General features: G+C 52.4%; 1 protein-coding gene across 1 annotated transcript; it reads right to left on the reverse strand.

Annotated features, from left to right (window-relative positions):
• Positions 1 to 4918: 4918 nt before the first annotated feature.
• On the reverse strand, positions 4919 to 15220 carry SPARC (secreted protein acidic and cysteine rich). Its single transcript, XM_062609902.1, has 10 exons — positions 15070 to 15220; positions 9143 to 9212; positions 8926 to 8976; positions 8682 to 8766; positions 8169 to 8290; positions 7811 to 7931; positions 7512 to 7645; positions 7213 to 7361; positions 6398 to 6546; positions 4919 to 6219 (listed from the first exon to the last, which is right to left on the reverse strand). Exons 2-10 carry the CDS (start codon positions 9197 to 9199, stop codon positions 6191 to 6193), a joined length of 897 nt encoding a protein of 298 aa, XP_062465886.1. The 5' UTR covers positions 9200 to 9212; positions 15070 to 15220; the 3' UTR covers positions 4919 to 6190.
• Positions 15221 to 27272: the final 12052 nt, after the last annotated feature.

The following is a 27272-nucleotide window of genomic DNA, read 5'->3' on the forward strand; positions in this document are numbered from 1 at the left end:
GGTTTGCCCACACATGTTAAAGGTACGGCTGGAGGCGAAGAGCAGGGAAAGCCAGCCACAGTTCCAGCATGGAGGAAAAGAGCTATCAGTAGAGCCCAGAGATCGGTGCTTGCACACTGTGATGGCTGTGAAAAGGGGACCGGCTGCTGGGGCAGCAATGCATACCCTGGTTTCCCATCATCTCCTCATCTAACTTTCAGCTTTTCAAGCCAGGATTGAGCTTCCCTGGGAAATGAACCATCCGGATGAGGAGGGCTTTTCATTATCATGGCACTGCAGCTGCATGGTGGTGATGGGGGTCTGGAAGCAGCTGGAGAAGGGATGGATGCAGTGGAGTGGGAGCTGAGCATGGCTGTGCTTTAGGGGCTGCCGAGGCTGCTTGGCACTCATTGGCATGCTCCTCCTTTGAGGGCTTGTCCATGTGGGCCCCAGCATGGGCAGGGGGCTACAGGTGTGAGCTGGATGCGGAGCATTTTCACTCTTGCCATTTCTTAGGCAGAGGCAGCCAAGGAGAGGAGCACGGTCTTCTCCTCCCCTTCCCTTTTGCTCTTTGATATAGAGAGGGAATGTTATCTTCATTTTCCGGCCAGTCTGTCCAGCGTGCCAAGATCTCCAGGGGAAGTGAGCTTCCATGGTCGGGGGTTGAAGTCTGCCAGCACTGACTTGAGAGCATCTGTATGCACAGGCCTTGTGTTATGGTTAATGTGTGAGGAATATGGGCATCTGCCTCTGAGGAGTGAACCAGAGCCCTCCAGATTTCCTCTCTGATTATTACAGCATGTTTCTTCCTGCCACAGGTAGTTCATCAGGTGCCAGGCTAAGGAGAAGGATGCAAACAAGACATGTTAAGTAAAATACTCCAGCATCCAACCTGGATGAGCAAGCTGTAAAGGAAAATGAAATTATTCCTGTGGAGAAGGATAAAGGCTCACCAAACAGACTGAATGTGGGCAGTACTCAGAATAGGGAACGGCTCTTTGAAGGGCATGAAAATCTGCACCAGAGCTAAAACCTGGAGCTTGCTCCTAAGTGATGGAGGAATCATCTGATGGTAGATAAGGATTTCATTAGGGACACCGTGACCAAGAGGAAACAACAGGAATTCTGCAGGATGCATCCTGCTGCTCAAGCCCAAGCAGACAGGGCATGATTGCAGATGTGGTTAGTGCTGAAGAGTAGGAGGACATGGGTCAGACCAAAGGTGTGCCTTGACTCATTTCTGCACTCAACAGCAGATGCTTCAGGGAGAGGGAGTATTGGAAACACATGGTGATATTTGCCCCAGATATTAACACAGATTCCAGACAGTGTCGAGCATGGGCACTTCTGAGACAAAGCAATTTTTCTGGGCATGTTGGCATTGGTGGAGAAAGAGCATTTGAATTCCAATAGACCCCTCATTTCATGGGATGGAAATGCACCACATGGCTTGTCAGCACTGGATGCTCATTTGAGCAGTCCTGCGTTGCTTTTACACTCCTCCTGGCTATGGAATGCCCTATGAGCCCCAGCCACTGGGGATTGTCCCATCGGGCATGGCTATGGTGCTGTGACTGCCCCGGGCAGGCCGCAGACAGCTGCCATTGTGCTGTGGTCAGGCTTTGTGCATGGGGAATTTCAGCCCTGTAGCTGACAGCAGCGAAGTCTCAAACTCAGGCGGTAAAGGTGATCAGTGGGGTGTTTAGACAAGAAATAACAAGAGACTTGTATAGTCCTTTGGGTCCAACTGAGGCAGTGATCAAAAGGATTATGAAATTAAGAAAAATGTAGGGAACGCACATAAAAATGTATCCTGGGGCGAGATATTTCCCAAGAATCACAGAAACTGATTCTGTGATTCTTAGGAGCGCAGTACTGAGGCTGACAAAAAGTGGGCTTAATTGGGAAATGGCCATGGTTTGTGTGGTAGGCCATGAAATAGAAAGCAACGTAACCTCCCCGTGGCCAGTGCAGAAACTCGGATAGTCCCCAACACAAATAATTATCTACTGTGCAATTACCTTGGCATGAGAGCATCTGGGAGGCAGGCTGAACCTTATTTGACTTCAGCATCATTGTGCAGCAGTGCTTGTCTGTATGTGTGTGTCCTTGCTCTGTCTTAAGCCTACCTGAAGGAATGTGATGTCTTTGCAGTTTTATGCCCCATTGAATCAAGTTAAGACGAGCCAGTAGGCTAAAATAATGGAATGGTACTGAGGCAGGCAGGCAGGCAGATCAACAAAAGACAACGCGTCACAGAAGCCGTGTGTTCTTTAGACTAAAAAGTGGTGTGTGCTTTGGGAAGGCTTGGAGGTGGTCTGGGCATCTTTGGCTGGGATGGCTGAGCGGGGTGGGGATGTAGCCGCTAAAGGGAGCAGGGCTGCATTTATCTCGCTGCTGCCGAGATGCTCGGCTGCGAGGGGGAGAGCCGTGGGCTGGGCAATGCGCCTGTGGGAGCGGGTCCCTCCTCCGGCCCCTGGCCCAGCACGGCAGACACAGAGCCCAGCTCCTACCCCGGTACTCCCCGTCCAATCCCACCCAGCTCCGTCCCTTGCCCTGGCCGCTCCCCGCGCCGGCCGCGCAGCGCCGCTGCTGCCGCGCCGGGATGCAGGAGGAGGATGCGTGCAAAGGGTTTCTACCTCCCTCCTGCTCCTCCTCCAGGCAGGAAGCTGCATCCCCCGAATTGTTTTCCCACTGGAGGCTGGGTTTGTTTTGACTGAGCTTGCGTTACTTAGGGTGGTTTGAGCCAAAAGAAGGCTCTGCAGTGGATATGGGCAGTTCAGGAGCCGCTCCACGAGCTGGAGCAGGGCAGATGGGTGGAGGTGGTGGCGCTGCCAAGGGATGGACCCACGCTGGACCAGATCGTGATGAGCTCCCCCATCAACAAGTCCGGCTGTGCTTCAGCTGCTGTGAGATAAATGAGCACGAGCAAAAGAAACTCTATCAACCCCACCACTGTGGGCCAGCTGAATGTGGGTCAAAGCCTTCAGTTACATGGCTCAATCTTCTTTGCAGAACCAGGCTCAGGACTATGCGGAATACCAGCCTTCACATCGGTTTAACACTGTGGGTTTCCCACGGCACCGTTTGCTAGAGCAGAAACATCTCTGGGTGCAGCTACTCCTTGCAAACAGCGAGCCTTGGAGTCCAGGCTGTCCCTAGGCATGTGACTGGAGTGATCAGTGTTCCTAGAGTGTCACCTTTTTGCATCCCCTGCATAAATATTTAAGCCAGAAACCTTAATGCAGCATTTATGCCATAGTTTGTTTCTTTTGTAAAAGTAAGGGACAGGAAAACACTAATCCCTACACAAATCTTTGTCGTTTGCATCTTCTCTCTCGGATGCAGGGCAATGCTCAGTGAGCTCCTGCCTTGTGCTGTCCTGAGTAACTACAGCAGAATTAACCACGTCTGCCTACAGAGGTACTGTAGCACTGGGGTCAGGTTGTGCTTGTGTCGGGCTGGTTTTGGACCCCAATTTCTGTTATTTTTTTCTCTGTTTTTCAAGTTTGCAAACTATGTCCTCAGTCAGCACTAACCACAAGGAGAATTTCCACTTGGAAAGTACAAGCGCTGTGCAGGCACTGGAAAGCTCGATTTCAGCTGTAACAGGGGAAGGGCTGTTCTGTTCCACCCTTGCTGACCGTCTGGGTCTGAAAGCTGAAAAAGGCCAGCTTATTCCTCAAGTCCTGATGTAACCCCATGTATGGCATTAGCCCCAAGGCAGTGAAATTCCAGCAACTTGAGACTTCAGGCTGTGACCTTTGAAGGGTTAAGGAAGGCCCAGCAGCAACCTCCTGAGCTCACTTCGATGCTCAGGATGAGCATGATGAGTTAAAGCCAGGATAGCTGCACTTGTAGGTAGCACTGAGTTGGGGGTCCTTTGGGCTCTGCCAGGCTGTTGGACATGAGTATCATCCCCTGGGATGGGACATGGACATAGAGATGGATCCCATTGCCTTCCTGAGCCATGATAACTGGCTCTCCTGGTGGAGCCTGCTCGGGTTTAGAGCTGATTCCTGCCCAAGAGGGGAAGGCAAAGGGGAGGAGGGCTGCAGAGCCTTCCCTTGCTGTCCGGCAGTGCTGGCGGGGAGGGCTGGAGCTGGCAGGAATGTATCTGTGTCTTGGCGGAGGAGCATGAGTGGGAGTTTCTGGCTGAGAGGGAGCAACTGGAAAGCAGGTTCACACAGGGCAGCCGATCTCCTTCAGTCCTGCCTGCCTTCCCATGCTTTTCATGCCCAAATCCCCCCTCTCCACCTTCCAAGGTGGCATCTGCTGCATCTCCAGTGAGAAACCCCTCTCTGGTTAATGGCTCCTCTGGGAAGCAGTGTGGCTGCATGGAATGACTCCTGGGGTTCAAGGCAGGGGGGAAAACCTTTGTTTGGCCCTTCTGGCCATCAGCTTTCCCACTGAGTTCAAACAGCTTGGCACGGCAGCGGCACAGTGACCATCCCCAGTGGGACCCTCTCAGGGCTCTGCAGCCAGGAGAGACCATGAGCAGGATCCAACCTGAAGCTCTGTCTGGAGCACAGCACATCCAGCCAGGGGCTGTTGGCAGGGGACCTCACAGCTTAACCAGAGCTCTTGCAATGTGGGTATTTTTAGCCCATGCAAATGGTGGTGTTTATTTTCCTGCTGTTGTGCCTCTTCACCTTTCCCAGGGGTTTTGTTGCTCATTAAAGCAAGGGCCTTAGATCCATGTGCGTGTCTGTGCTGGCTGCTGCAGTGACCCTGTCTGCGTCCATCTGCCTAGGTATTACCCATCTGATATACCCCAAGGAGCCCATTTACAGTGAGGGGATGGGCTGTGACTGGCAGGAGCACCTCATCTCACCCTGACCAGACTCTTCCCTGTGTGTAGGATACTTAAACTTGAACACATGCACAAGGTTGGTGATGCATGTGCAATCCCCCTTCTTGGGATAAGACAAAACAGAGGAACATTGCAAGCTCATTTATTGTCAGTGTTTCAAATCAGTATTTTTTATTACAGAGGCTCATCAGGTTGCTCACACTGTGGCAGGAATTTAATAATATAAGGCACAGGGAACATTCAGAGGTAAAAAAAGGAGTTCTCAGCCTGCGAGACGTACCCATCCCTTCGCTCCTGTCAGGACACTCTTTATAAAGCAAAATCCAAATACCTTAATATCTTCTCCCTTTCCTCCCACCCATCCCTTAAACCCCCAAATCCACAACAGGAAAAATAAATCACAGCCTTTCCCTCGAGCACGTGACAAGCACAACTCTCTCTATGCAGAAATGTCCCTTCCAAGACTGACACAGCTTCCCTGGGACAGCTGGGCTGGAATTCGAGCACAACCAAGGCAGAGGTGGGAAGTGCTCAGGGGCACTGTGATTTGGGGAGAGCCAAGAGCTTTGTCTCAGCAACAGCAAGGTCAGCCCCACACACCAGGGGAACAGGCGGCTGCACCCGCTCGCCCTTTGCAGCACAGGAAACACAACAGCAGTACGGTCATGGAGTAATGGTAAAGCACATAGCACTTTCAAACCTTTATTGGTGGAGAGGATTTTACAGGGTGGGATGCATTTCATCTTATTGGTTCTAAATTTTGTGCGCTTTCCTACCCATTTGGTTGATTAACCCTTCTTTTTGTGCCCAATGATTGTTCAATTCAAGCCCTGGGAATGGGGCAGGGGGGCAACAAAATCCTACCGCTCTGTATCTTTCTCATCCCTCTACCACGAGCTGGGTGACCACAGTGTCACCCACAGCTGCTCTGCTCGAAATGCCCAATCCTCCTACATCCTCTGCCTTCCCTTGCTCTGCTTTCCCTTGCTGGTGGTCAATATTGGGCTGTGAATCATCTGAGAGGTCTTTGTGTCTAATTCGGAGGTGTCCAAGAACGTGCTGTTAGTAAGTTGTTAAGAGAAGTCGATCTGAGAGCGGATACTGAGACAGAGAGGATATTTAGGACAGGAACAGGGTCAGTCAATGGTAAAGACATGTCAGAGAGAGAAAGAGCTGGTGGAAGCTTGTGGAAACAGCCGAGTGAGTAATCTAGTGGTAATAGATTAGGCTATGAATGAGGGCTGTTATTTCTCTTAGCACCATTCCTACATATGTTTAGGTCTATATTAGCACCTTGTTCCCAGGGAAAAACAAAACAAAACAAAAGCTGTTTAAAAACCAAAGGAAGTGGGAAGGTTAAAATAGACAAAGTTGGCAGCAGAGAAGGAAGCTGGGGGTTTAGATCACAAGATCCTTGTCAATGTCCTCTGTGGAAGGAAAAGAGAGAGACAAGGTTAGGAGGTGGATACTGACAAAAGTCCCATTGCTGTGATCCCCCCTCCCTGCTCTCCACTGCGTTTCCCTCCCCAGGACCGGCTGTGTGGGCTTTTGTGGGTGCTTTTCCATGTCCTTTCCATCCCCATTCCTTCCCATCTCAGTACTTACGCTCCTTAATGCCGAAGCAGCTGGCCCACTCCTCCAGGGCAATGTACTTGTCGTTGTCCAGGTCGCAAGCCTCGAAGAAGCGAGTGGTGCAGTGCTCCATGGGGATGAGGGGAGCACGGAGAGGGGCCAGCTCAGTGTGGGACAGGTACCTGCAAGGTGCCCTCATGGTCAGTGCATCGTCTGCCAGCACTAACTGCCCTCCCAATAGGAAGGGAGATGCTTTGGCATGTGCAGGGGCCAGCACAGGGCAAGATGCTTGTCCCAGCTCTCTGTCTGGTTTGACCACTGTCCCAGTGCCCTCCCAGTATCAGCCACTGGGTGTCATGAAGGTCAAGGACTGGTGTTTGCTTTTGCAACCCACTGTGCTAGTCACAAAAGAGCCAGCAGCTGATGGGCCCCCCTCACCTCTACCCCTTGGGTCTGGGTGTGTGATCACTCTCATGCCCATCTCCAGCTTCCAGCTATGCCAGCAGCTGCTCTTTCAGCTGCTGAAGTTATCCCAGGGCCTTTGGACTAAGATATTTTAGGGAACTATTATAGGACAGTAAATCTGAGAAGGCAGAAACTCCACACCCAAAGGAGATGGGAGCAGCTGGGGCAGGGGGAGGCCTCTCTTTCTGCAGAAATGAAGGTAAAACTGCCTCTGCTCCAGCCTGGTTTGCCCCAGCCCCTGCTCCATGCATTGTCCCTTTGCCTGTGCCTCTGCAACCATCCAGGTTGTGTTACATCTCCACCTTGCCTCGACACCTTCTGTCACCAAATCACCCTGGTCCTTGGGCAGGAAATGGTCCCCATCCTGCTCTGCTGACACTCACCCATCAATGGGGTGCTGGTCCAGCTGCCCAAACTGCCAGTGCACGGGGAAGATGTACATGTTGTAGTTCTTCTCGAAGTCACGGGCCAGCAGCTCCACGGTGTGGTCTCCAGCCTCCAGGCGCTTCTCATTCTCATGGATCTTCTTCACCTATCATAGGAGAGGCCATGGAGACCTTGTCAGAAGGTGAATGGGGTGCAAGAACCTTAGGAGGTGCCCACAGCTCATTCTGATGGGTTCCCATGTGTGCTGGGCTCCACTGGTGGGGTGAGCTCCCAGGTTCCCTCCCCAGTCCCTCACCTTGAGCTTCTGCTTCTCGGTCAGCAGGTTGTTGTCCTCATCGCGCTCGTACAGGGTGATCAGCACGTTCTTGAGCCAGTCCCGCATGCGCAGGGGGAACTCGGTCAGCTCTGTGTCCAGGCAGGCAGGGATGACTGGAAACCATAAGGGATGCTCAGGGCAGTGTCTGGATGTGCAGCCCCAGAGCCCTCCCACCTCATCCCTGAGCCTGCCTGGACCTTTGCTCTCCCTCAGCCCACGGGCAAGAGGGCTGTCCTCAGCTTAGGGGTCCCCTTGCCTAAGGGAACGGCTCCACTTACATTTGCAAGGCCCGATGTAGTCCAGGTGCAGTTTGTGTCCCTTCTTGGTCCCCTCCAAGGTGCACTTGGTGGCAAAGAAATGGCAGGAGGAGTCATAGGTCTTGTTGTCAGTGCCACAGACCTGCACAGGATGGGGAGATGCTGTGTGAGAGGCAGCGAAGCCCAGCCTTGCTGGGGAGTCAGCAGGGACAGCCTCCAAATGAGATGTTTAACTTATTTCCTGGGGTGAACAATGGTTTTTGGTCACCACTGACTGAGGCCAGACAGAGAGACAAGCAGGACTTGTCTCCCCCATCTCTGGGATGTCCCATGTGGGGTCTTTCCCTGCTCTGGTCCATTAAGCAGCTTCAGTCCTCACCTTCTCGAAGACACCAGCAGTGGCTGGGCAGCTGGAGGGGTCCTGGCACACACACATGGGCGAGTTGTTGTCATCCACCTCACACACCTTGCCATGCTTGCAGTGGTGGTTCTGGCAGGGATCTGCGAGAGGGCAGGGAGCAAAGTCAGAGCCTGCCCCATCCTCACCTGCCATGAGCTCCCCAGGGTGTCTCAGCACACAGGGAAGACAGAAACTTCACCAGGGAGAGCCCTGAGCACCTCTTCTTGCACTGGGAAGATGTGAGGGTTCCCAGAAGTCCGCGTTAGCCCTTGGGCTATCCCTGAGCTCCCTTCTGTAGTCACACAATGCAATGGCAATGCTGCAGAGAATACTTCTCTTGCTTTAAACGTGAATCTAGGTTGGCATTGTCCTTGTGCTTTACCCTTCCCAAAGAAATTCCTTGCTGTTAGGGGTGGCTGAAGCTCCCCCACTCTTCCCCAGGGAAGGGACAATGTCTTTGGCTGCTGGAGGGCAGGGGGAAGAGCAACTTACTCTCTGCGACAATCTCCTCTACATCCTCTGTGGGTTCCTCAAACTCTCCCACCTCCACCTGGACGGGGTTGGCCCCCACAGGCTCCTGCAAAAGAGGTCATTGTTTCTGCTGGGGGTGCACAAAAAGCTCAGTACCAGATCCTACGGGCAGAGCATCCCCCCCATTGCCCCTGCTCCCTCATGCTTTGGAGGTGCTCTTCCCAGAGCCGTGGGTGGGATGGGATGAGGAGGAGCAGTCACCTACCTCTGTGGTGGGATCTTCAATGACCTCTGTCTCATCGGGCAGAGCCTCTTGCTGTAGGGGAAAGGGACCATGAGATGGAGTCTGTGGGGGGGATTACCCACTGGGTTTCCTCTCCCCCCATCCCTCAGGGTTTTATTCCTTATAGAAGAAAATCCCCATCAAATACATCAGATGGGCAACCGTGACAGCAAGGAGCTCCATTGTCCATTCTACTTACCGGAGCTGCCAGGGCTTTGCCTGCCAGGCAGAGAAGGAAAAAGATCCAGGCCCTCATCTTTCAGCAGACCCTGAATAAAGGAGAGGAAAAGGAGGGATGAGGAAGGAGGCCACTATGTGCCGCTGGGCTCCAGGCCGAGCTCACGGCTGGCAGTCAGGCACTTAGAAAAGGGTGTTCTCTTGTTTCTGCCTCGTCTGTTCAATGTTACAGACCCACATGCTGGCTTTTGTAGCCAAAATCTTAAGCTAAATCATGTTTCCAACACAAATTCTTTTGATTTTGCAAAATGGGACCGCAGGGGTTTAGATTTCTGTTGCTTTCCTGGATGCCTTTACAAAAATTGCAGTCAAAATGGCAGTTCCCCTTTTCCTCACAGGAAAGGAGCCAAGATTTTGGACCCAACCCTCAATTTTATAATGTTAAAAGGCCCCGATATGAGCCCCAGGTACAAGCAATGAAACTCCACCATTTGGTTTGTCAATCAGATGGAACATGAAAGTGGAGGAAGGAAAGAGATAGCAAAGAGTCAGTGAGATGGGGCACTTGAGAATTAATTCCTTTAGAAAACCCCTTCCCAGGACACAGACATTTGCAGGGGTATCAGGGACCAGTCTCCCTTCCCCAGCACCCCCAAATGTTGGGGTCTTTACTACAGTTTTTCTTTTCCTACTCAGACCTGAGGGTCCCCCAGCTGGGTTTGAGGGATCCAGGATGCTTTGGGGTTGTGTCCTGCTGGGAAATGCCCCATCCCTGGCAGTGTTCAAGGCCAGGTTGGACACAGGGGCTTGGAGCAAGCTGCTCTAGTGGAAGGTGTCCCTGGCTGTGGCAGGGGTTGGAACTCGGTGAGCTTTAAGGTCCTTTCCAACACAAACCAGTCTGGGATGCTGTGATTTGACCTCGAGGAAGGTGATTCCTTTGCACCCTCCTAATCTGGGCTGTTGCAGGGACTGTGTAGGATGAAAGATCCAGACAGCCCAGCTAACACTGGCTGCAATACAAGCCAAAAGGAGAATGCAGCTGGTGAAATTACCCTGTCCTTGTCCCCCTCCCAGTTCCTGTTTGGCAGGATTGAGCCCCTCTGTGTGAGCGCAGAGAGGAGCTCAGATGGCAGCTTAATATGCCAGCAGCATCCCGCTCCTGACAGCTAGGGCTGCCCTCTCCCTTCCGCCCGACGAGAGAGCCAAACACCCCTGGTTTGTCTCCTGACAGCGAGGGGACTTGTCCCCGTGCCAAGGCTTCCGCTGCCTCCCTTCCGCCCGCCCTCCTCCTCTCCACCTGCATGGTTGGATGTGGCTCTGGGCAACCTGGTCTAGTTGAAGGTGTCCCTGGCTCATTGCAGGGGGTTGGACTGGATGAGCTTTGAAGGTCCCTTCCAAACCAAACCATTCTATGGTGTCGTCTTCTGAGCGTGGATGGATATCTGATTTGTCAGTGCATCCTTTCCCATCCTCCCCATGCACAGCAGCTCTCTGGGTATAAAGCCATGCCAGTGCTGTGCTGCCAGGGCACCAGCCAGCCTGAGCTCTGCTTCCTAATTTAGCAGGGTTTGGCCACACAGAGGCTGAAATCTCCTTCCAATCTCAGCGCCTCACCCTGCCCCGGCAGGCTGCCCATGCAAAGCAGGTATCAGGGCATGGAGGGCACTTTCCCAAGGGATGCTGGAAGGCTGGAACTGGTGGGAATGGCTGCTGCAGTGGGATGGAGGACCTGTGGGGAGAGGGGCTGCAGCTGAGCAGCTCCCTCCTCCCCACTTGGTACATGCTGTCCCTTCCCCTTGCCTTTATTTACTCTGGAGGCTGCTGAGAGCTCTTCCAGCATTTGCCAGGAGAGATCACTGGTTCTTCACTTCTGGAGGGGTGGTTTGTGGTGGGGAGGTGGAAAAGTACCAGTGAATCTGGCCATCTCCTCCTTTGCTGCCATCTCCTGGCTTGTAAAGGCTCCTCTTGGGCTTCTCCCAAGGGGCTTGTTTGCTTTGGAAGGTGCTCTGAGGTTCAGTGATGCTTTTTGGGCAGAAACATGGCAATGCCCAGCCTTGAGGAGATGTACATGTGGAAGATGGCTTTAAGAAGGACCCAACTGCAGACCAAGGCCATTCCAGATCATTTCCTCAGGCCCCCCAAAACCTTTGAATTTTGAAGTCTGGGCATGCAATAGGCCGGGGTCAGGGAATTACATACTTGCTAGGAGCCAGCAGACAGTCGGAGCTGCTGGTGTTGTGTTTGGAGGAAGAAGGAGCACGAAAGAGTCTGAGCAAACACCCTCTGCAGAGCTGTCTCGCACCAGAGATGGGAAAACAAGTTTGTTTGACAAACAACATCCTTCTGGAGGCAGAGCCTGTGCACAGAGCACATTGCAGCGTCTGTGAGCCCCTGGCTCTTCTGCAAAGGCATGGGCATTCCTCAGTGTCTGGTGGCCTAAGTCCTGAAATAACAGCTCAGGAGCCCTGTGCACAGAGCTGTGTCACAGAATAACCTAGCCTGTGGTGCCAGTCTGTGTATAGACCTACTGTGGTCCTGCTGTCCAAGAGGATGCTCTCTGGAGCTGGCAGCTGGGCCATATACCATGAGCTCAGCATCCATCCCCCAGCCAGAGCAGCTTGAGGGGTATTCCTGTGAGATTTGAGCAAGCTGGGACTTATACCCTTCAGTATCCTAAAGGGATCAACAGAATCCAGCACTTTGTAAGATGCTGGAAACCAGGATGATGTAGGCACAGAGAGGGATGTTGAATATAAAAAAGAGAAGCCTCCATGGTCACCATCCCCTCCTCAGGCCTACCCTCCTGACTGCTGATGAGGGAGAAGAGAGCCCGGCACCCATGGCCTGCAGCCTTTCTAATGCTTGATCTCACTTGCATCCTAAGTGGGGACTTCAACTCATAGTCACTGTGTAAATGGGGTCCTGCGGCTCCCATACACCCCTCTCTAGTTAGAAAATTCACCTTTCTAGCAGGGTCCAGCCTATCTCAGTGCCGGCTGCTCATTGCACTTTGCAGACACGTCCCTAACAAGAGAGCCACAGGGGACAGGGAGGTCTGAGGCTGATCCTCAACACCTCCATAAGTTCAAAGCAGGCTAACCTGGCAAGCTCTTTACCACCCTCACCCCAATCCTGTAGCATCATCATAGGTTTCTCCGGTTGGAGAAAACACCCCAGAGTGATGCATGGAGGAGTTTGTGCGCTGGGTTCTATGGGTCCCTCTTTTCTCCTCCCACCTATCCTGGAGCTCTTTGTGGTCTGGAGGAGAACAAGGACCAGGGCTGCAGCCTCTGGAGGAGGCTCTGTGGATGGTGGAGCATGGCCCATGTGGCACTGGCCACGGCCACAGTTGCATAAGCCCTTTGGGATGCCACGTTAGCGTGGGGAGGAGTCTCTGCCTGGCCACTTTGACAGCTCCTCCCTGAGGCCACTGGGATAACCTCAGATGCCTCCACGTTCCAAGAGAGGGGCCCTGCTACCACCTCCCATCACCAGCAGTGGGGAGCAGAAGTGCGTAATTGTTGGGCAAAACCCCTCCTTATGTCTCACCTCCTCACCAGCACCCAGCCTGGCCATGCAGGAGGCAGCCAGGCTGAGCATCAGGGTCCCCTGCACCCACCCTCCATCTGCTCATTGCTCTTCCAAGGCTCTGCAGGGTCTGCCATGCCCCAGCACCTCCAGCTGAATGTAAAGGCAGCACCAGCCCATAAGAAGGCTTCTGCTACAAACCCCACAATGGGCCATAGCTTTCAAGGTGCAGATGGGTGTCCAAGAGACAAGGCAAGGGCTGAAATTCAATTTGAAGTCAGAGTTGTTTGTGTGAGTCCCCCATAAAGCTCCCTGTTGAACAGGGCCCTGTGTGTCAGGGTGTGCTGCTGGGGGTGCTGGCTCACCCACTGAGACCCAGAAGAGCAGGGCAGGAGCAGAGGACAGAACCATCCTGGCTCCTGAGCAGTGCCCTGGCACGCAGCATGCAGATTCAGAAAGCCAGGCTAAGTGTAGATGGGAGTGAAACTCCCTTTAACTCATGCACACACTTACACACTGAGTAAAACACAGGGGAAAAAAATCAAGGTACCACATCTGTCCATGCAGAGTCACTAAAGACACATCTACGCCACAATGCTATTAACCCATTCCCCTTGCAAATGGTTGAGCAGCTCTGTGCTTATAAATGCTCTAGAACTTGCAGGGCTATTGTCATAAGGGCAAGAGCTCATACACCACTGGGGTTGTGTGCTGGCTTGATGCTGTCACAGTTTGTCCTGCTGGCAAATTGCATCCATAATGGAAAACAGTACCAAGAAAAGAGCCTGGATGAGACCTGGGCTGCAAGCAGATGTGCACCAGTGAGCCCTTTTGCACACCTCAGTGGGCAAACCAGGCGACAGAGCACTTTCCTGTCCTGACTGAGCTCTTTTGCTTGGTTTGGATGCGGGGCAGTGTCAAAAGCAGCCGGGATACTTCTGTGCCAGTGCAAGCGGTCCCCCTGGCTCCCGGGGGACACGGCGAGCTGCTCTCACACAGCTCCACAAAGCAGGGAGAGAAGAAACTGTTCACTGAATATCTCCCAAACGCAAACCCTCTTCAAAGCATTCCCTGCGCTCTTCCAGCGATAGCAGCCCCGACATCCCTCCGACCAGAGGACCCAGAAAGGGTTTCCATGGGAGCCGACATTCCTCTGGGGCTGAGTCATGGAAGAGCAGAGTTGTGGAAGGAGGGGCTTGAGAAAAAAAATGCTTGAAAAGTTTATTTCTGCTCTTCCCCCTCCCGACACCGCCCGCATCCCTGCTCCTGCCTATGTGGCAGACAATGGCTTGGCTTTAGCTGCTGTGCAGGACGCAACAGCCTTTTATGTCCACTTCAGACTCGCCCGTTCAAGCCTAACAAACGGCTGTGGTTTACTTTTGCCGTGTTGCAGAGGTTTGGGGCTGTTTCAAATTGGTGGTGAGTGAGGGCTCAGATCCCTGGCAACCCTCCCGGTGCCCCCAGACAGTTGCCTTTGGGGTTGGGTGGGAATTTAGCCCCCATCCTGTGAAGTTTCCTTCTCTGGGCTGGATGCAGCAGAGGAGGGACACAAAGAGCAGTCAGCCTGCCACGCATGTCACTGGACAGCAAGGGCAGCAGCTGCCTTTAAAGGCAACAAGCTCTTAACTCCTTCTGCATGGACCTAAAATCGTCCCTGACTGAGCCCAAGTTCTTAAAACCTGAAAAAAAAAACCCAAGAGAGCTTTGTTCCTCCTCTCCTGCAGCCTCCATCTCTCTAAGAGGCAATCAGCTGGAGTTAAACAAACCAGGGCAGCAGGACTTGAAATGGTTTCAAAGTCTGCTTGGAACAAAAAGCTGAGTGTCTCTTTTGGTTGTTTTTTTTTAGGAGAAACAAGAGCGGCTGCATTGAAAAGAATAAAAATGCTGAGATGAAGTCGAAAGCTTTTGTTCTACCCCTCGATAACTGGTGAGTAAAACTTCACCTGCCAACGCGCCTCGGGACTGGTCTGTAACTAGATCTGATTTGCTCTGCAGGTCAGTTTGATGTGCACAGATATTGGTCTTGCACACCTTGCTAAGGGAATACCCCACAGCTGAGAACCCAGAGAGGAAAAAAGGAGGAGAGAGAAAAACCTTAGCGGGAGGTTAAACCTTTACAGATGCCATCCAAGTGCTAAAGCTAGTAACCTGGCAGCGAAATACAGCAACAGCCTCAGTTTAGGAGTGGAGATGCTGCAAAGAGGAGAAAGAGAAAAGGGCAGGAGGGGTCTCTGAATGCAACACTTGGGGTGGGGAGCGTCCACATCCCCATCCCAAGCAATGTGCTGCCGAGCACCGGGTGCACCCCACGGGCTGGGACAGCAGCTCCTGGAGCAGGGACCCCCATTAGAGGGGCTATCAGGACCCCTATGCTGGGAGAAAGAGCACAGCAAAGGCCAACACGGAGCTCTCGGGCCATACCTCGCAGTCCAGCAGCGGGGCTGAGGGAACTTCAGGCGCTTGGATGGGCTGGAGGAGTCTGCAGGTTTTAGAAGGAGGCAGGAGGAAGCCAAAGGGTGGGCTGGGTTTCCTGCTGCCTCTCCTCCTCCTCCTCCTCCTCCTCGCTATCTTTTCAAATGGGGCTCTTCCTCTCCCTCTCTCCCCAGTGGGCAGTCCCACGGAGGGCTGAGGCACAGCTTGGGTCCAAGGGGTAGACCAGAGAAATCAAGCAGGGCTGGAGATCAAGGGGGTCTCTTGCAGCCCCCCAGCACAACCTTCTGTATAGAGTCATTGTCACAGCAGCTCCTTGCCCTGCTGCAATGAGTTCGTCAGTTCTCTGGCTCTCTTGGATTAAGAACATGGTAGGAGAAGGGAGAAATACCATCTCTGCTTGGTTTGTGCATCTCCTGGCACCTTAGCCTACTGCAATTAACATGTTAACTGCTGTCATTTCACAACAGTGTAGTGCAATCCCGGAGCTGGTGTTTCCCATCCTCAGGGGGGTGCAGAGAAAGGCAAGAGATTTCTTGTTCCTCCATCCTCTCTCTTAACACTGCTGCTATATGGGACTGCCTTGGGGAAGGGAGGGGAAAGAATGATCCAGAGAGTGTGGAGAGTTATGACATGTCTGAAATGTGCTCCAACTAAGCAGAGAAATGCTGGGCTGGCAGATGTGACCCTCAGCAGATTGGACTCTCTGCTGTGGCTACTGCCCAGCAGATCTGGACTGACCGAGCAAAACCCACAGCCAGAATTGCTGGTCACTTGAATCTGATGGTGTCTTTGGACATCACAAACTATTTTGACCTTACAGATCGTAACTCAGCTGGAGTTACCCAGCCAGAGGCAGCAGCCAGATAGCAAAGAGGTTTGGAGTTGACTTTTCCCATCTGTTCCTCTCTATGCTCAGAGTGAAAAACCCAGCTCCTCTCTTCTTGCATCTCACCATGACCAAGAGGATTTAAAGCTCACCTGCTCCCCTGGCAGAACCAGACAGCATGCCTTTATGCACCAGCATGGCCGTGGTGCTGCTTGCAAAGTAAAACCAGTGGCCAAAAAGAGATGCTGTCACTTTGCTGGAATTTGGGCATACCTGAATAGTGTCTCTATGACATACAGAGCTGTCCGTAGTCACTACACATAGTCCAGCTCTTTGCAGCTTGTTATCCACCTATGGCACTAACTCTCACATATCCAGGGGATCAAGGTTCCCCTGCAGGGGCTGATGGAAAGATGGTGGCTTGTGTAGCCTGCAGGACTGAGGGCAAGTCATCTGGGCACCAGCAGTGTGATTGTGGATGCTGGGTGAAGGATAACCCAAGACCATAACAAAATGCAACATCATGTTTTGTCTTGACTGCCTAGGGTTTGGGTTTATTCCTCATGATTGCACTCTCTTTGAGAGGGGCTGAGACACTGATCCGAGTGTCTCTTCCCACTGATGTTGCTGAGGCTGTAGATGTCGACATAGGAACTGGCCTGTGATGAGCTGCTGGGCTGTGCTGGCTCCTTGCTCTATAGGATTCTTGTTACTTTGCGATCTGTGACTATTTTATCAGGTCACCCCTCTTCCGGCCTTGCAGCACTTCTGCTGCATGTGAAAGGAGCAGATGTTTCTTTCTAAATATCCACATGACCAGCAAGAAACAAAACCCAAACAAAACAGAAAGGGAAATGGGAGGGGAAAGATAGTGGAGGTGGCTGTGAGAACCATCATCGCTCCCCAGTGAGACGGTCGATCTCTGTGACCAGGCAGCTTCTGTTGGTAAAGAGAAGAAAGTCTTCTTCACCCATTACTTTACTTGGCTACACACCACTCAAAAGCCACCGCTGAGTGCTGGTACGTGGTTATTGATATCACTCACAAAGACATCCATAAACCCAACACGACCCTCCCTGGTCCAAGTGGAGCCTGGTTTTGTGTCTAAGACCTCATGGGTCCTTCTAGCACAGCAAACTACTTGTGAAATCTGGAGCATCATCTCCCACGACCGGTGTCCATAGCTCCCACGTGCAGCTCAGTGCCACTCGCAGGCCCAGTTTGGCTCCAGAGGTCACATATCCCTAAAGCCAAAGTTTCATTTGCTTGATTCACACCCCGTTGAATGCTCTCTGTGCTGGATTAGTCACGGCTCACATTGAAATCGCCAGCTGCTGGTACTGCTCCGAAGGGAAAGAAGCCAAAAAGACATCTGGAAAAAATTTTAGGGGGGGGGGGAAGAAAAGAAAAGAAACCACGTCTTTTCTAACTGACAACGTGGCAATTGCTCAGTGCTCTTCACCATAGCCCGGAGTTAAGCCCTCTTCTAAGGGCTTAGACAAATGACAGCGCCAGGAAGATAATTATAACGGGGATTTCTTTATATATGTGGTGGCTTCCACCCTTGTTTGGGGTGAAAGCAAAAAGCAGCCTCTGCAGTGATGCAGCCACATCTGGATACGGCCCTCGAGCTCCTGGTGGTGAGCCCAGGGTGGGTGGGAGTGAGGGTCCTCAGGGTCCTCCATGTACATGGTGGGGACAGCCGGGTCCTGTACGCTGTGAGGGGCACAGTGCCAGCATTAGGTGTGCCTTGTCAGCAGTGGGATGCAGGGGGATTGCACAGAGAGGGAAATGAGCCCGGAGCAAGTGGCTGGCTCTTTAATCTCAGCAGCTTTAAGAAGCTCCAGAGCTTGCAGAGGAAGTCCTGAGAAGTCCTCTCCACATTTACAAGGGTTAGTGGGGTTGTCAGAGAGGAGATTTTGGTGTGAGGCTGCCAGGAGGAAAAGCGGACCTCACACATGCTTACAAGGTTGTCCTATGCTTTCTGGAACACTGGGCAGGAGATCGCCCAAGGACCCCATCAGCCCTGGGAGCCTTCCCATTGCTGCTGGCCTCACAGGTCCAGCTCCGACCACATGCCAGAGGGTGGTTTGGGCACAACTGATCCACCTGAGGGCTCCCAGGACTCACTTCCAGGTCAAGCAACCACACAAAGTCTGATGGAAACGGCAAACAAGACAAGACCCCTTGAGCCTGCAGTTTAGTTCACAGCAGAGTCAAGGGGTTTGCAGGGCTGAGGTTTGAACTGCAGCTAATCCCAGCTCAAAATCCAAGTTCCTTCATCCCAATTTAAGCCAGGTTGGGCAGATCTGGGCTGGAGCAGTTGAGAAAACCCCAGTGCTCTCCAAAAGGGCAACAATTCTGCAAGAGAAGGAGAGAAATGTGAGCAAGCATCTTGGTGAAGGGATACAAGTGCGGACCAACAACCCTGCTGTCTCCCAGTCACCAATCTGTCGGTGTGAGAAGTCTTTCCTGCTCTCAACTCTGGGAGGGATTCTCTAATGAGTTTTTCTGTAGAGGATGTTTCTGCATTAATTGCTGGTGGATGCTGCTGCAAAACAATGAACCCAAAGTGCATATAAATAAACAGGATGCCCTGGAACCGCTGTGGGGATATCATTTACTGTCTTCATCGCTGGGTGTGAGGCTGAGCTCAGGGCAGTGTGGGGAAAGGCAATGGCTGCTGGAGTGGGAGCCCAGCACCCAGCTGAGAAGAAGGCAAGTGAGATGATGAAGTGCAGAGCAGATTGGAATCTGCTTATCCGAGGAATGTCGCAGCTCTCCTGCTATCTGGGAGCGTGTCAGCAGGTCCTGCAGGAGGGTTTCTGGCTTTTTCCATTTCAGCAGCAGATCAGAGGCAGAAAGCCTGTGCTCTCTAGACTCACATGCATGGACACTGAAAGCACCAGCTGCTCAGGGAAGGATCAACCCAAACTGTCCTGGGAACTTGTCCAGGAGTGGCTGTGTTTGTCCTGTGTGGGCCAAGGATTTCTTCCCAGTGGGATGGGACTCTCTCCTTGGGCTCAGCAGCAGGACTTATGCCTGGTTCAGATGGAACAGACTGAAACCCAGCCAAGGTCCCTTCCAGTGCCTGGATGCGCTCTGAGATGGACTGGGGGTGAGCTGGCTCAGTGGGCAATGAAGGCAGATGGGGGGCTGGCTCTGTCAGAAGCAGACGGACAAGGAGCAGTGGATATCACTGTGGATTTTCAGTGTGCACCACAGATCTGCAGGGCTGGGGGTGAAATCCAGCTGTGCGTGGCTCTGTGGTGAGTCAAGCTGTGGAGCCAGGACACAGAACACACTTGCTGTAGGATGGCTTGTTCTTTCCATGCCGTGCGTGGGCTCTCACACTGTCCTGGTGTCTCTGGTCCAAGGTATTTCCTGTGCCCGTGGGAGAGATCTCTCCCCCATCTCTTTCAGACTGCCCCTGCAATGATCACCTCACTCACTTGGGAGCACGTGGGGCTGCAGGCTTGGGAGAAGCCTATCAGTTCTCTCTGAAACCAAACTGAGCCCAGAGAAGCAGGGACAAAATAATCCATCAGCTTCCTCAGCCGTGGTGCAAGTAGAGAGCAGTGTATGCTGCAGCTACTGCCACACTGCCCTCGGTGCCTCATGTGGGCATCAGGTCTGAACATCTCATCTGTGCCTGTCCCCAGCTACACCCAGAGGGGGTGTTAGATAGAAACCACTCTGGCTGTAGATCCCCACCATGTCCTATGGCAGAGTCCCCTGGAGCTGTCACACCAGGTACCAGCATTCATCCACTTTGAAGCTCCCATGCGCAATCTGGGCACATCCAGATCCAGTATCTCCAATATCCAAAGAACCTCCCTGCCTCTTTCCCCTGCTGCAGTGGGCTGTTGTCTGTTAATCCTGGACATGGGGACGTTGCGTGCCTGAACTACAGTCTGGTGTCTGAGCCTGACTTCATTTTTGCTTGAGACCTTGCATTGGAGATGTGCCTATGGCTTTCAGAGGATGCAATAAGGATTCCAAGGGAGAACTGCTAACTCTGGGCAGTCCCACCTTGCTCCTGGTGTTTACCTAAGATGCACTTTCGAGTCCTCTTGGGCCTGACAGATGCAGCTTGGCAGCTTTTGAAGGCTATGAATAGAGCTGCTTAAGGAAATAAACAGGAATTCACCTTCACCTTCAGGCCGCTGGGACATGTGGGGAAAGGGAAGCTCCTGGGCTGCAATGGTAGCATTTTTTGAATGGATAAACAGCCTAAAAGTCTCTCCTAAAAGGCAGCCTTTATGGAAGTACCCACGTGAAGCTGTGCCAGCTCCAAAACATCCAAATGCAATCTGGGAAGCAGTGGCAATAACCACGGGTGAGGAAAAGACCAGAAAGGCAAATGTGAGGGTTCATAAACCTCTCTGGGGCCAGCTGCCTTTGTTTTGGGGGTCATGAGTGTGATGAGCTCCTCTAAGAGAAGCTTGATTCTCGGATGAGTTGGCTGCTTACTCCACAACCACTGATAATCAGACCCCTTTTAATTCAGTTTATTCAGCCCAACAGCTTTACATCTTGGGAATGAAAGCAGCATTTGTCCTGGGCCATGTCTTTGCTGGGAGCCCCTTAGTGATTTGATGGGAGCCCATTTAGACACCTCTGCTGGGGACACGATGCAGGGGGCAGAACCACGAGTGTTCAGTGAGGCTGAGCAGTGAAGGGGCAGAGCTGCCATGGGTTGGGATCACGGCTGAGGCAAAGCAGGCAGCAGGGTTTGGTGTTCTCCTCGGCATAATTCTCTATTCCCAAGAGCCTGGCAGCTGAGAGCATGGGCTTTAAGTGATGGCTGCTTTTGCTCCAGGCTTCTGCACTGCAAAGAGAAGGGAAAGATGGTCTTGGGGAGGGCAAGGCACGTAGTGACCAGGAGCTGGGCTGCTTGTTGAATTAAAGCCTGTAAAGTTCAGCAGCTCCCTGTGGAGGCTGAAGCACAGGACTTTATTGTCCTCCTATTAACCCTCATTGCTGGCAAAACCCTATCAAAATATCCCCCCTCCCAGCCAGCTCTGCCCTGCAGTAACTCAGCCTGTGCATGGCTCAGTGCTCCCAGCACCATCCCCATCCCCTGCCAGCTGTACATCTCCACTGTCGTGCTGTTGCATAAGCCAGGAAATGCAGCTTCACGCCGTGCAGAGGGATCCCAAGAGGCCACGTTCCCTCTAGCACTGCTCACAGATGAGATCAGCATCCCTGGATGGGAATCAGGCCATGCTGGATCTGTGGCTGCATCCCAGTGCAGGAGGCACAGTGCAGTGTGGGGGTGCTGAGGCCACCCCAGCTGAGCCTGCATGTATCCAGCCTGAAAATCCACATATTTTAATCTATTGCTCTGACGCTTTCTGCTTGAACTCAATTTAGAACAAGCCCTGGCTTGAGATGTACGAGATGAACGAGCCAGGCTGCTGGATGCAGGAGGCCCCATTAAGAGGGTGTCCCTCAAACGAGACGAAGTGGGGTTGATTTTGGCAATGTGCATTGGGGAGGATCCTGTACACAGGTAGGCTTAGAAGCTGGCAAAGTTGATATAGGGGAGACAGTAGGAAATGCTTTTTGACAGCAAAGCTTTGGGGCAGGATGTGTTGGGAGACTGTCATTGCTGCTGTGAAGGAGACATGTAAAGGATGGTTGGGACAGGGTAGGTCGGGCTGGTAGGGGCACTGATGACAACTGCTCAAGCATTTTAGCATCTGATGACTCTGATGTACAAACACAGATGATTCGGGCCAGCACCAACAGCAGAAGCACTGACCTCCTTACCATGTTTGCTTCCTGTCCTCCTCCAAATCATCTCCAAATGCAATACTAAGCCTTTATAAACTCCCCTGCCCAGCCTGGATTTTACCTGGGGGAGTTCAGGTCCCTTAAAAATCTTTTAAATCAATTTAGATCCTTATGGCCATGCATAAATATTTTGCTCCTCTGAAGGGACTGTCAGTGGAGGAATCTCCACTTCATGTTTGGAGTTTGATGGGATTTCACTGATCAGAGGGTGATAGAAACCTCAGAGGGCACAGCCCCCTTAGCTGGATGAAAATACAGCTTCCATATGAGGGCATATGCAGAAAATACCTCGTGTGTCATTGCTTCAATGTGAGGAGTTCTGGGGATCTCAATTTAGCCCTGAAACATGTTTACTTCCCTTCAAAAACCCTCCAGTTTGCCCAGGGTTTGGCAGGAGCGGCGCTGCGGGCAGCAATAGCTGGGCTGTGGGAAGGCCTGGGGCTGATGCTGCACCGTCATTGTGGGCTTGGGGCAAGGTGGGACATGGTCAGCCCCAAAATAGCGAGGTCGTGTGGGGCCCTGGGCGAGCACTGGGACTTTCCATCCTGTGCCTGGCCCAGAGCTGGGTCATTCCCTTGGGATCTTCTACTAAAATTAGCAGATTTCCCTGTGCCGAAAGCTCTGCGTCTGTTATCAGCAGCTGTGTAAGGAGATGGAGGGGCCAGAACCACGCTTTAGAAAAACATCAGATTTGGAGAACTCCCTTTTAAGCTTCTCTTTTATGGGAAAAGCTGATGGAAAAAGTCCTTTCCTGATATAGGAGCCCTGGGGAGAGGCCTTGGACTCTTTCCTGTGTGATGCTGAGACTGCTAATGAGCATTAATCAAATCAGGTATCTGTAAAGAGTACCCAGAAAATTACAGCGATGAGACACGAGCACTGGCAATGTCTTCCCCCAGCCCCTTAATTTCAGACTTGCCTAAAGGTGCCCACAGCACCCTTTCTCCTGTGCTGGCCCGTGTCACTCCAGGGAGAGAGCTCGCCCAGGATTTATTACCAGGATTAATGGCGTGGATTCTTACCGTCACAAATGGTCAGAAGAATTCTATTGTTCACTTTGGGGGGAAAAGGTGGGAAATTAGGGAAACACCAGTTTTCTTGATGAGTGGGATGGTGCAGGGAGACACCCTGCTGTAAAGCAGGAGGGAGACCATGCTGTGCTTTGGGATTATAGAAAGTCACCCGGCTGGATTCTGGCATCTCACACCATCCTTGCCATGGGGATGTTCAGCTATTTCCTTCTCTAATGCACACAGGGGCTGATACAGCTGGGGACAGCATGAGCATCCCTGCAGTGAGTGATGGAGCTTGGCTGCTGTGTGTGCCCAAAGGCTCCTCCAAAGGCTTTCCTGCTCCTCTTCCCTTGGGTAACTATGAGGAATCATAGAATAGTCTGGGTTGGAAGGGACCTTTAAAGGTCACCCAATCCAATCCCCAGCAGTGAAGGTCCTCACTGCCCGGGGTGTGCCTGGACTGACACTGTTGGCATCTTGCTCATGGCTGGGCGATCCATGCTGGTTTTCCTCCAAGGAATTAGAAATAGTGAGTGGCACTGAGGGAATCTGTGCTGCTTCTGGATGGGAAGTATGGATGAAAAGGCTGCATAAGAAAAGACATCTCTTTATCCTCTCCAAATCCCTCCATGTTCAAGCTTTTCCAGTAGAATCAATGCATCCCTCCCTTGGATTTTTCTGGAGCTCTGTGGAAGAAAGGAAGGGAGACACTAACAGCGAGTGAGATTTCCTCTCCTGGCTGCTTCTTCTTCACCTTGAGCATGGTCCTGGGCTGATGTGTTGGGAGTGGGCTCCAGCCACTCACCCCCAGCCCAGAAGCAAGCTCTGCTCCCCCCTGGGAGGGCCCATTTCAGTGTGGGTCAGGGACACTTTCCACCCCACTCTCCCCCCTGCTGTGGGGCTAAGCTGCTGCCCAGCCGAGGGGCAGAAAGACAATGGCAGGCATGGGGAGCAACGCCTGGCTTTCATTTCTATGCAGACACACACAAACAAGTTTGCTTCTCTGTTAGGAACCAGCAGCTCCTCTGCTGGGTTTGTAAGTATGGAAATAACATCTGGAGGTTTTCTGCGTGATCCTCCTCTAGGGATGAATTCTGAACCCCTCCTGTGCTGGGTTGCATTGGGTTGGGGCTATTGTTTCCCATGGCAGAGTGTGGTTGGCACCCAGCTCCCTTTGCCTCAAAGTGGCTCTTATCCCAAGTGTGGCTTCTGCTGTTTGTTAATGCTCTGGGCTCTCAGGGAGGGTTTGCTGGCTTCTTGCTAATGCAGCCTCTCTGCTGAGCTGCCTGGCATGCAGCTGAGCACCCCCCTCACTGGCATACTGAGACCCTCTTTAGAGGAGCTGAGGACAGACTGGCTCTGCCAGGGAGAAGGGAAGCAAGCGGATGGTAGGGGGGGATTGGACACACTTAGCCAAGATGATTGGTGGGGCCCATTCCATCTGGTTTTCCTCTGGAAAACATCAGAAATTGCAGTTCCAGCTGTGCCCAATGGGCTCATGGTGAAGGTGGCCCTGTGCGGCCAGTGACTGTGGTAAAGGATGGTGATCCTTACCTGGGGATACATGTCCCTGTCTTCAGCACATGGACCCTTGGTGAGAAGCCAGCAGCTCAGCCCAGAGCCTTTAGAGAGTCAGGGCTTCTTGGCTTCCTTTGACCATGCTTTGACATATTTTGACCTCAGGGCAGATCAAGCTTGGAGGGCTGCTCCTGAAACTGGGAAGCTAAAAATCCCTGAGCAGTTGTAAATCCAGCAGGGAGGACGCTGGATGTGCCACACTGCTGCTTTTTTGGCTTCTCCTCTGGCAAAGGGCAGCCTGAATTAAGAAAGCAAATGGAGAGGAAACCGTAGGGAAATAAGAGCAGCACTGTGAGTTGAGGACGCTCTGGACTCAATCCCATCCCAGTTGCCCTGGAAATTGGATGGTTCCCACTGAGCCGCCTGCTTTGGTGGCTGCTCCTGGGAGAGCACAAGCATTTAGCACTGGTCAGAGGCACGGGAAGTGGGAAAGGGAAAAATAAAGGAAAATAGAGAGGCAAATACTCATATAGGGGTTTTCTTCATCAAAGGTACACCCTAAGCTCTTTACCCTGTGCCTTTGTGGAGATGACACAAAGAAGTAACCCCCATCAGCTCCCCCCTAGTGAGCCCTGCCTGCCCTCCAGACAGCCTCGTGTCCCATGCAGACTCCTGATGCAATTGGTGGGATCACCCTGACAATAGCTGTGTGGGTTGTTTTATTTTTAAGGCTGTGCACAACAGACTAAGCCAGCGGCCCCTGTTGTGATTGCTGGGCATTGTGCACCGTGCTGACATCGGCTTCTGTGGGGCCAAGCTCTGCTCACGACAAGCAGGAGCTTTGGAGGGGGGGAATTTGGTTCATGTGCAATGGGTAGGATGGTACTTGGGCACAGAGGATTCCTGCTCCATTCAAGCATCTCATTTACAAGGGAATGAGCTGTGCTTGTTTTACCCTTTTCTGATCCATCTATTGAGAATGGGTGAGCAGCTCTCGAATGGGCTGACAGAGATGGTCCTGCCCTGGGAATTTCATGACAGCTGGGAGCTGTGGGGAAGTCTGAAATGCTGCAGCATCTCTCCTCTGGCTGTGCTCTGCCCCAGCGACAGCACAGCAACCAGCTGGCCTGGTGCAGAGGAAAACCAAACCCAGCACCCAGCAGTCTTTCAGGAGGTGCTCAGGAACAAGCATGATGAGCAGAGGGACAATAGCAGGAAGGGCCAGGCTGAAGGCTCCTGCCTACACAGACCACTTTCCCTTCTCCCTTCCAGGTGTCTTGGGACAGGCCCATGTATCAGAACAGTCACAGAGCAGATCTGCTCTACCAGAGCAGCCAGGGACCTTGCCTTGTGTCCTGGGTATCCCACAGCCCCTCTGAGGGAGCTCCTTACTCATGAGAGCTTATCCCCGCTCCCTATCGCTGCCCCAAAATCCCACTGCCTGCAGCAGCTGTGGGGCTGTGAACCTCAGCTCTTCAGAGCCCAATAAATTAAACCTTAGTCCAAAAGGGGCTTGGGCTGTCTATTGCAAACAGAGGCAGCACAAAAGCTGCCTTTCTCTCTCCCATTTGACTTTGTTTTCTCTCCCTCCCCATCTCCTTTTAGCCAAAGGGTTGAATAGCTTCAGTATATACTGCGGGAGGCTGAAGCCAAAGGCTGGAGCACCAGGGAAGGATGCAGAACAGCAGTGCCCTGTGGCTGCTGCCTTCCGGAGGGGCTGGGAACTGTTTGCTACCCTCGCTCTGTAACCCAGCCTCCATCACCTTGCTGAACCCTTGGAGAAAGCAGCTCCGAAAGAAAACACTTGTGCTCTGGCTAGCACACACGTGCACACTTCCTGCCCTTGAAGTCCTTCATTAAGTCTGGGTTTTGTTTGGTGTTCTTTGTTTGTTTGGGTTTTCTTTCTATTTACACTGCCACAGTCTTGGAGGGGGAGTCTGTCAGGGCCCCGTGTGTTTTGCTGGTTTGGAAGCTGCAATGTGGAAAGCTGGGATGGTCACACAGGGAACCTGAGTGTATCAACAGGAGAACGGGAGCCAGCAAGGGCCTTTGGTGTTGCTCTGTATGTGAGTGCAGCAAGCATCAGGACAGCTCAGTGCATCACCTGTGACAGGGGCCTCAGCTTGGCTGTGGCCTCATGACAAGGAAGATTGGGTCTATGTAGACCTTACTGAAAAGATGCAAGACCAGTGCATTTAGTTCAGACACCATCAAGCCTTCTCCAGCCAGTTTGGGAGCTTGAGTCCCTCCAAGGGACCATGTTATCTGCTTGCTCTCCATCGGCAGACATTCATGAACACAGAAGGTGATGATCGTGACTACAGACACTCAGCTCAGTGCAGTGGGGACCTCCAGGTCCAGCTGCATGCCTCTAGCTCAAAGTTAGGGCAACGCTGTGGATGTTAACCCTTGAAAGCACAGGGGTATGATCCTCCCTGCAAGTCAAACATCAGTCATGGTGCTCCTCCAGCTCCCAGCTACTGCCATGCCTGGGCTGGGAGCAGGCAGGTGAGTCAAGGAGGAAGCCTGAGGCAGGTCGTTTCTTACAGCAAGCATTTAGAAGCAGAGTAAGACTAGAAAATCCCCATCTTTTGGTAATGAATCCCCCATGTAACAATCTTAACATCCAGACACGACACGCCTGTGAAATTCCTGGGATTGTTGCAAACTGAACCCTTCTTTCCCACCCTCAAATTTCACAGCAATTTACCTCTCCAAGCCACCAGGCATCACCATCTGCAGGCACAGAGGGGGATCTCCCATCCTTTGTCTGCTTTCTGCAGCCTGCGGGGCTATTTTGGAAATTCTCTCATTTACTGGGTGGTTCAACAGAGTACAACTGCTCCTTTGGCTAAAATCATCCCTTGCCTGTCATCTGGTAATGAGAAAGTGTCCAAAGCCAGTGGTGCTTAAGGCAGCTCTTTCTTTTGTAGATGAAGTACTGAGCTTTGGAGGCTGTGCATTTTGCAGTGAAATCAGAATTGGGGCTAAAAAGTGGGTGAAAGTGGCACTGGATAAAAATGACACCTAGAAGC

Source organism: Pezoporus occidentalis, unplaced genomic scaffold (assembly GCF_034315485.1).
Source record: "Pezoporus occidentalis ecotype Australia unplaced genomic scaffold, CSIRO_AGI_Poc_V1 ctg142, whole genome shotgun sequence".
NCBI lineage: Eukaryota > Metazoa > Chordata > Aves > Psittaciformes > Psittacidae > Pezoporus > Pezoporus occidentalis.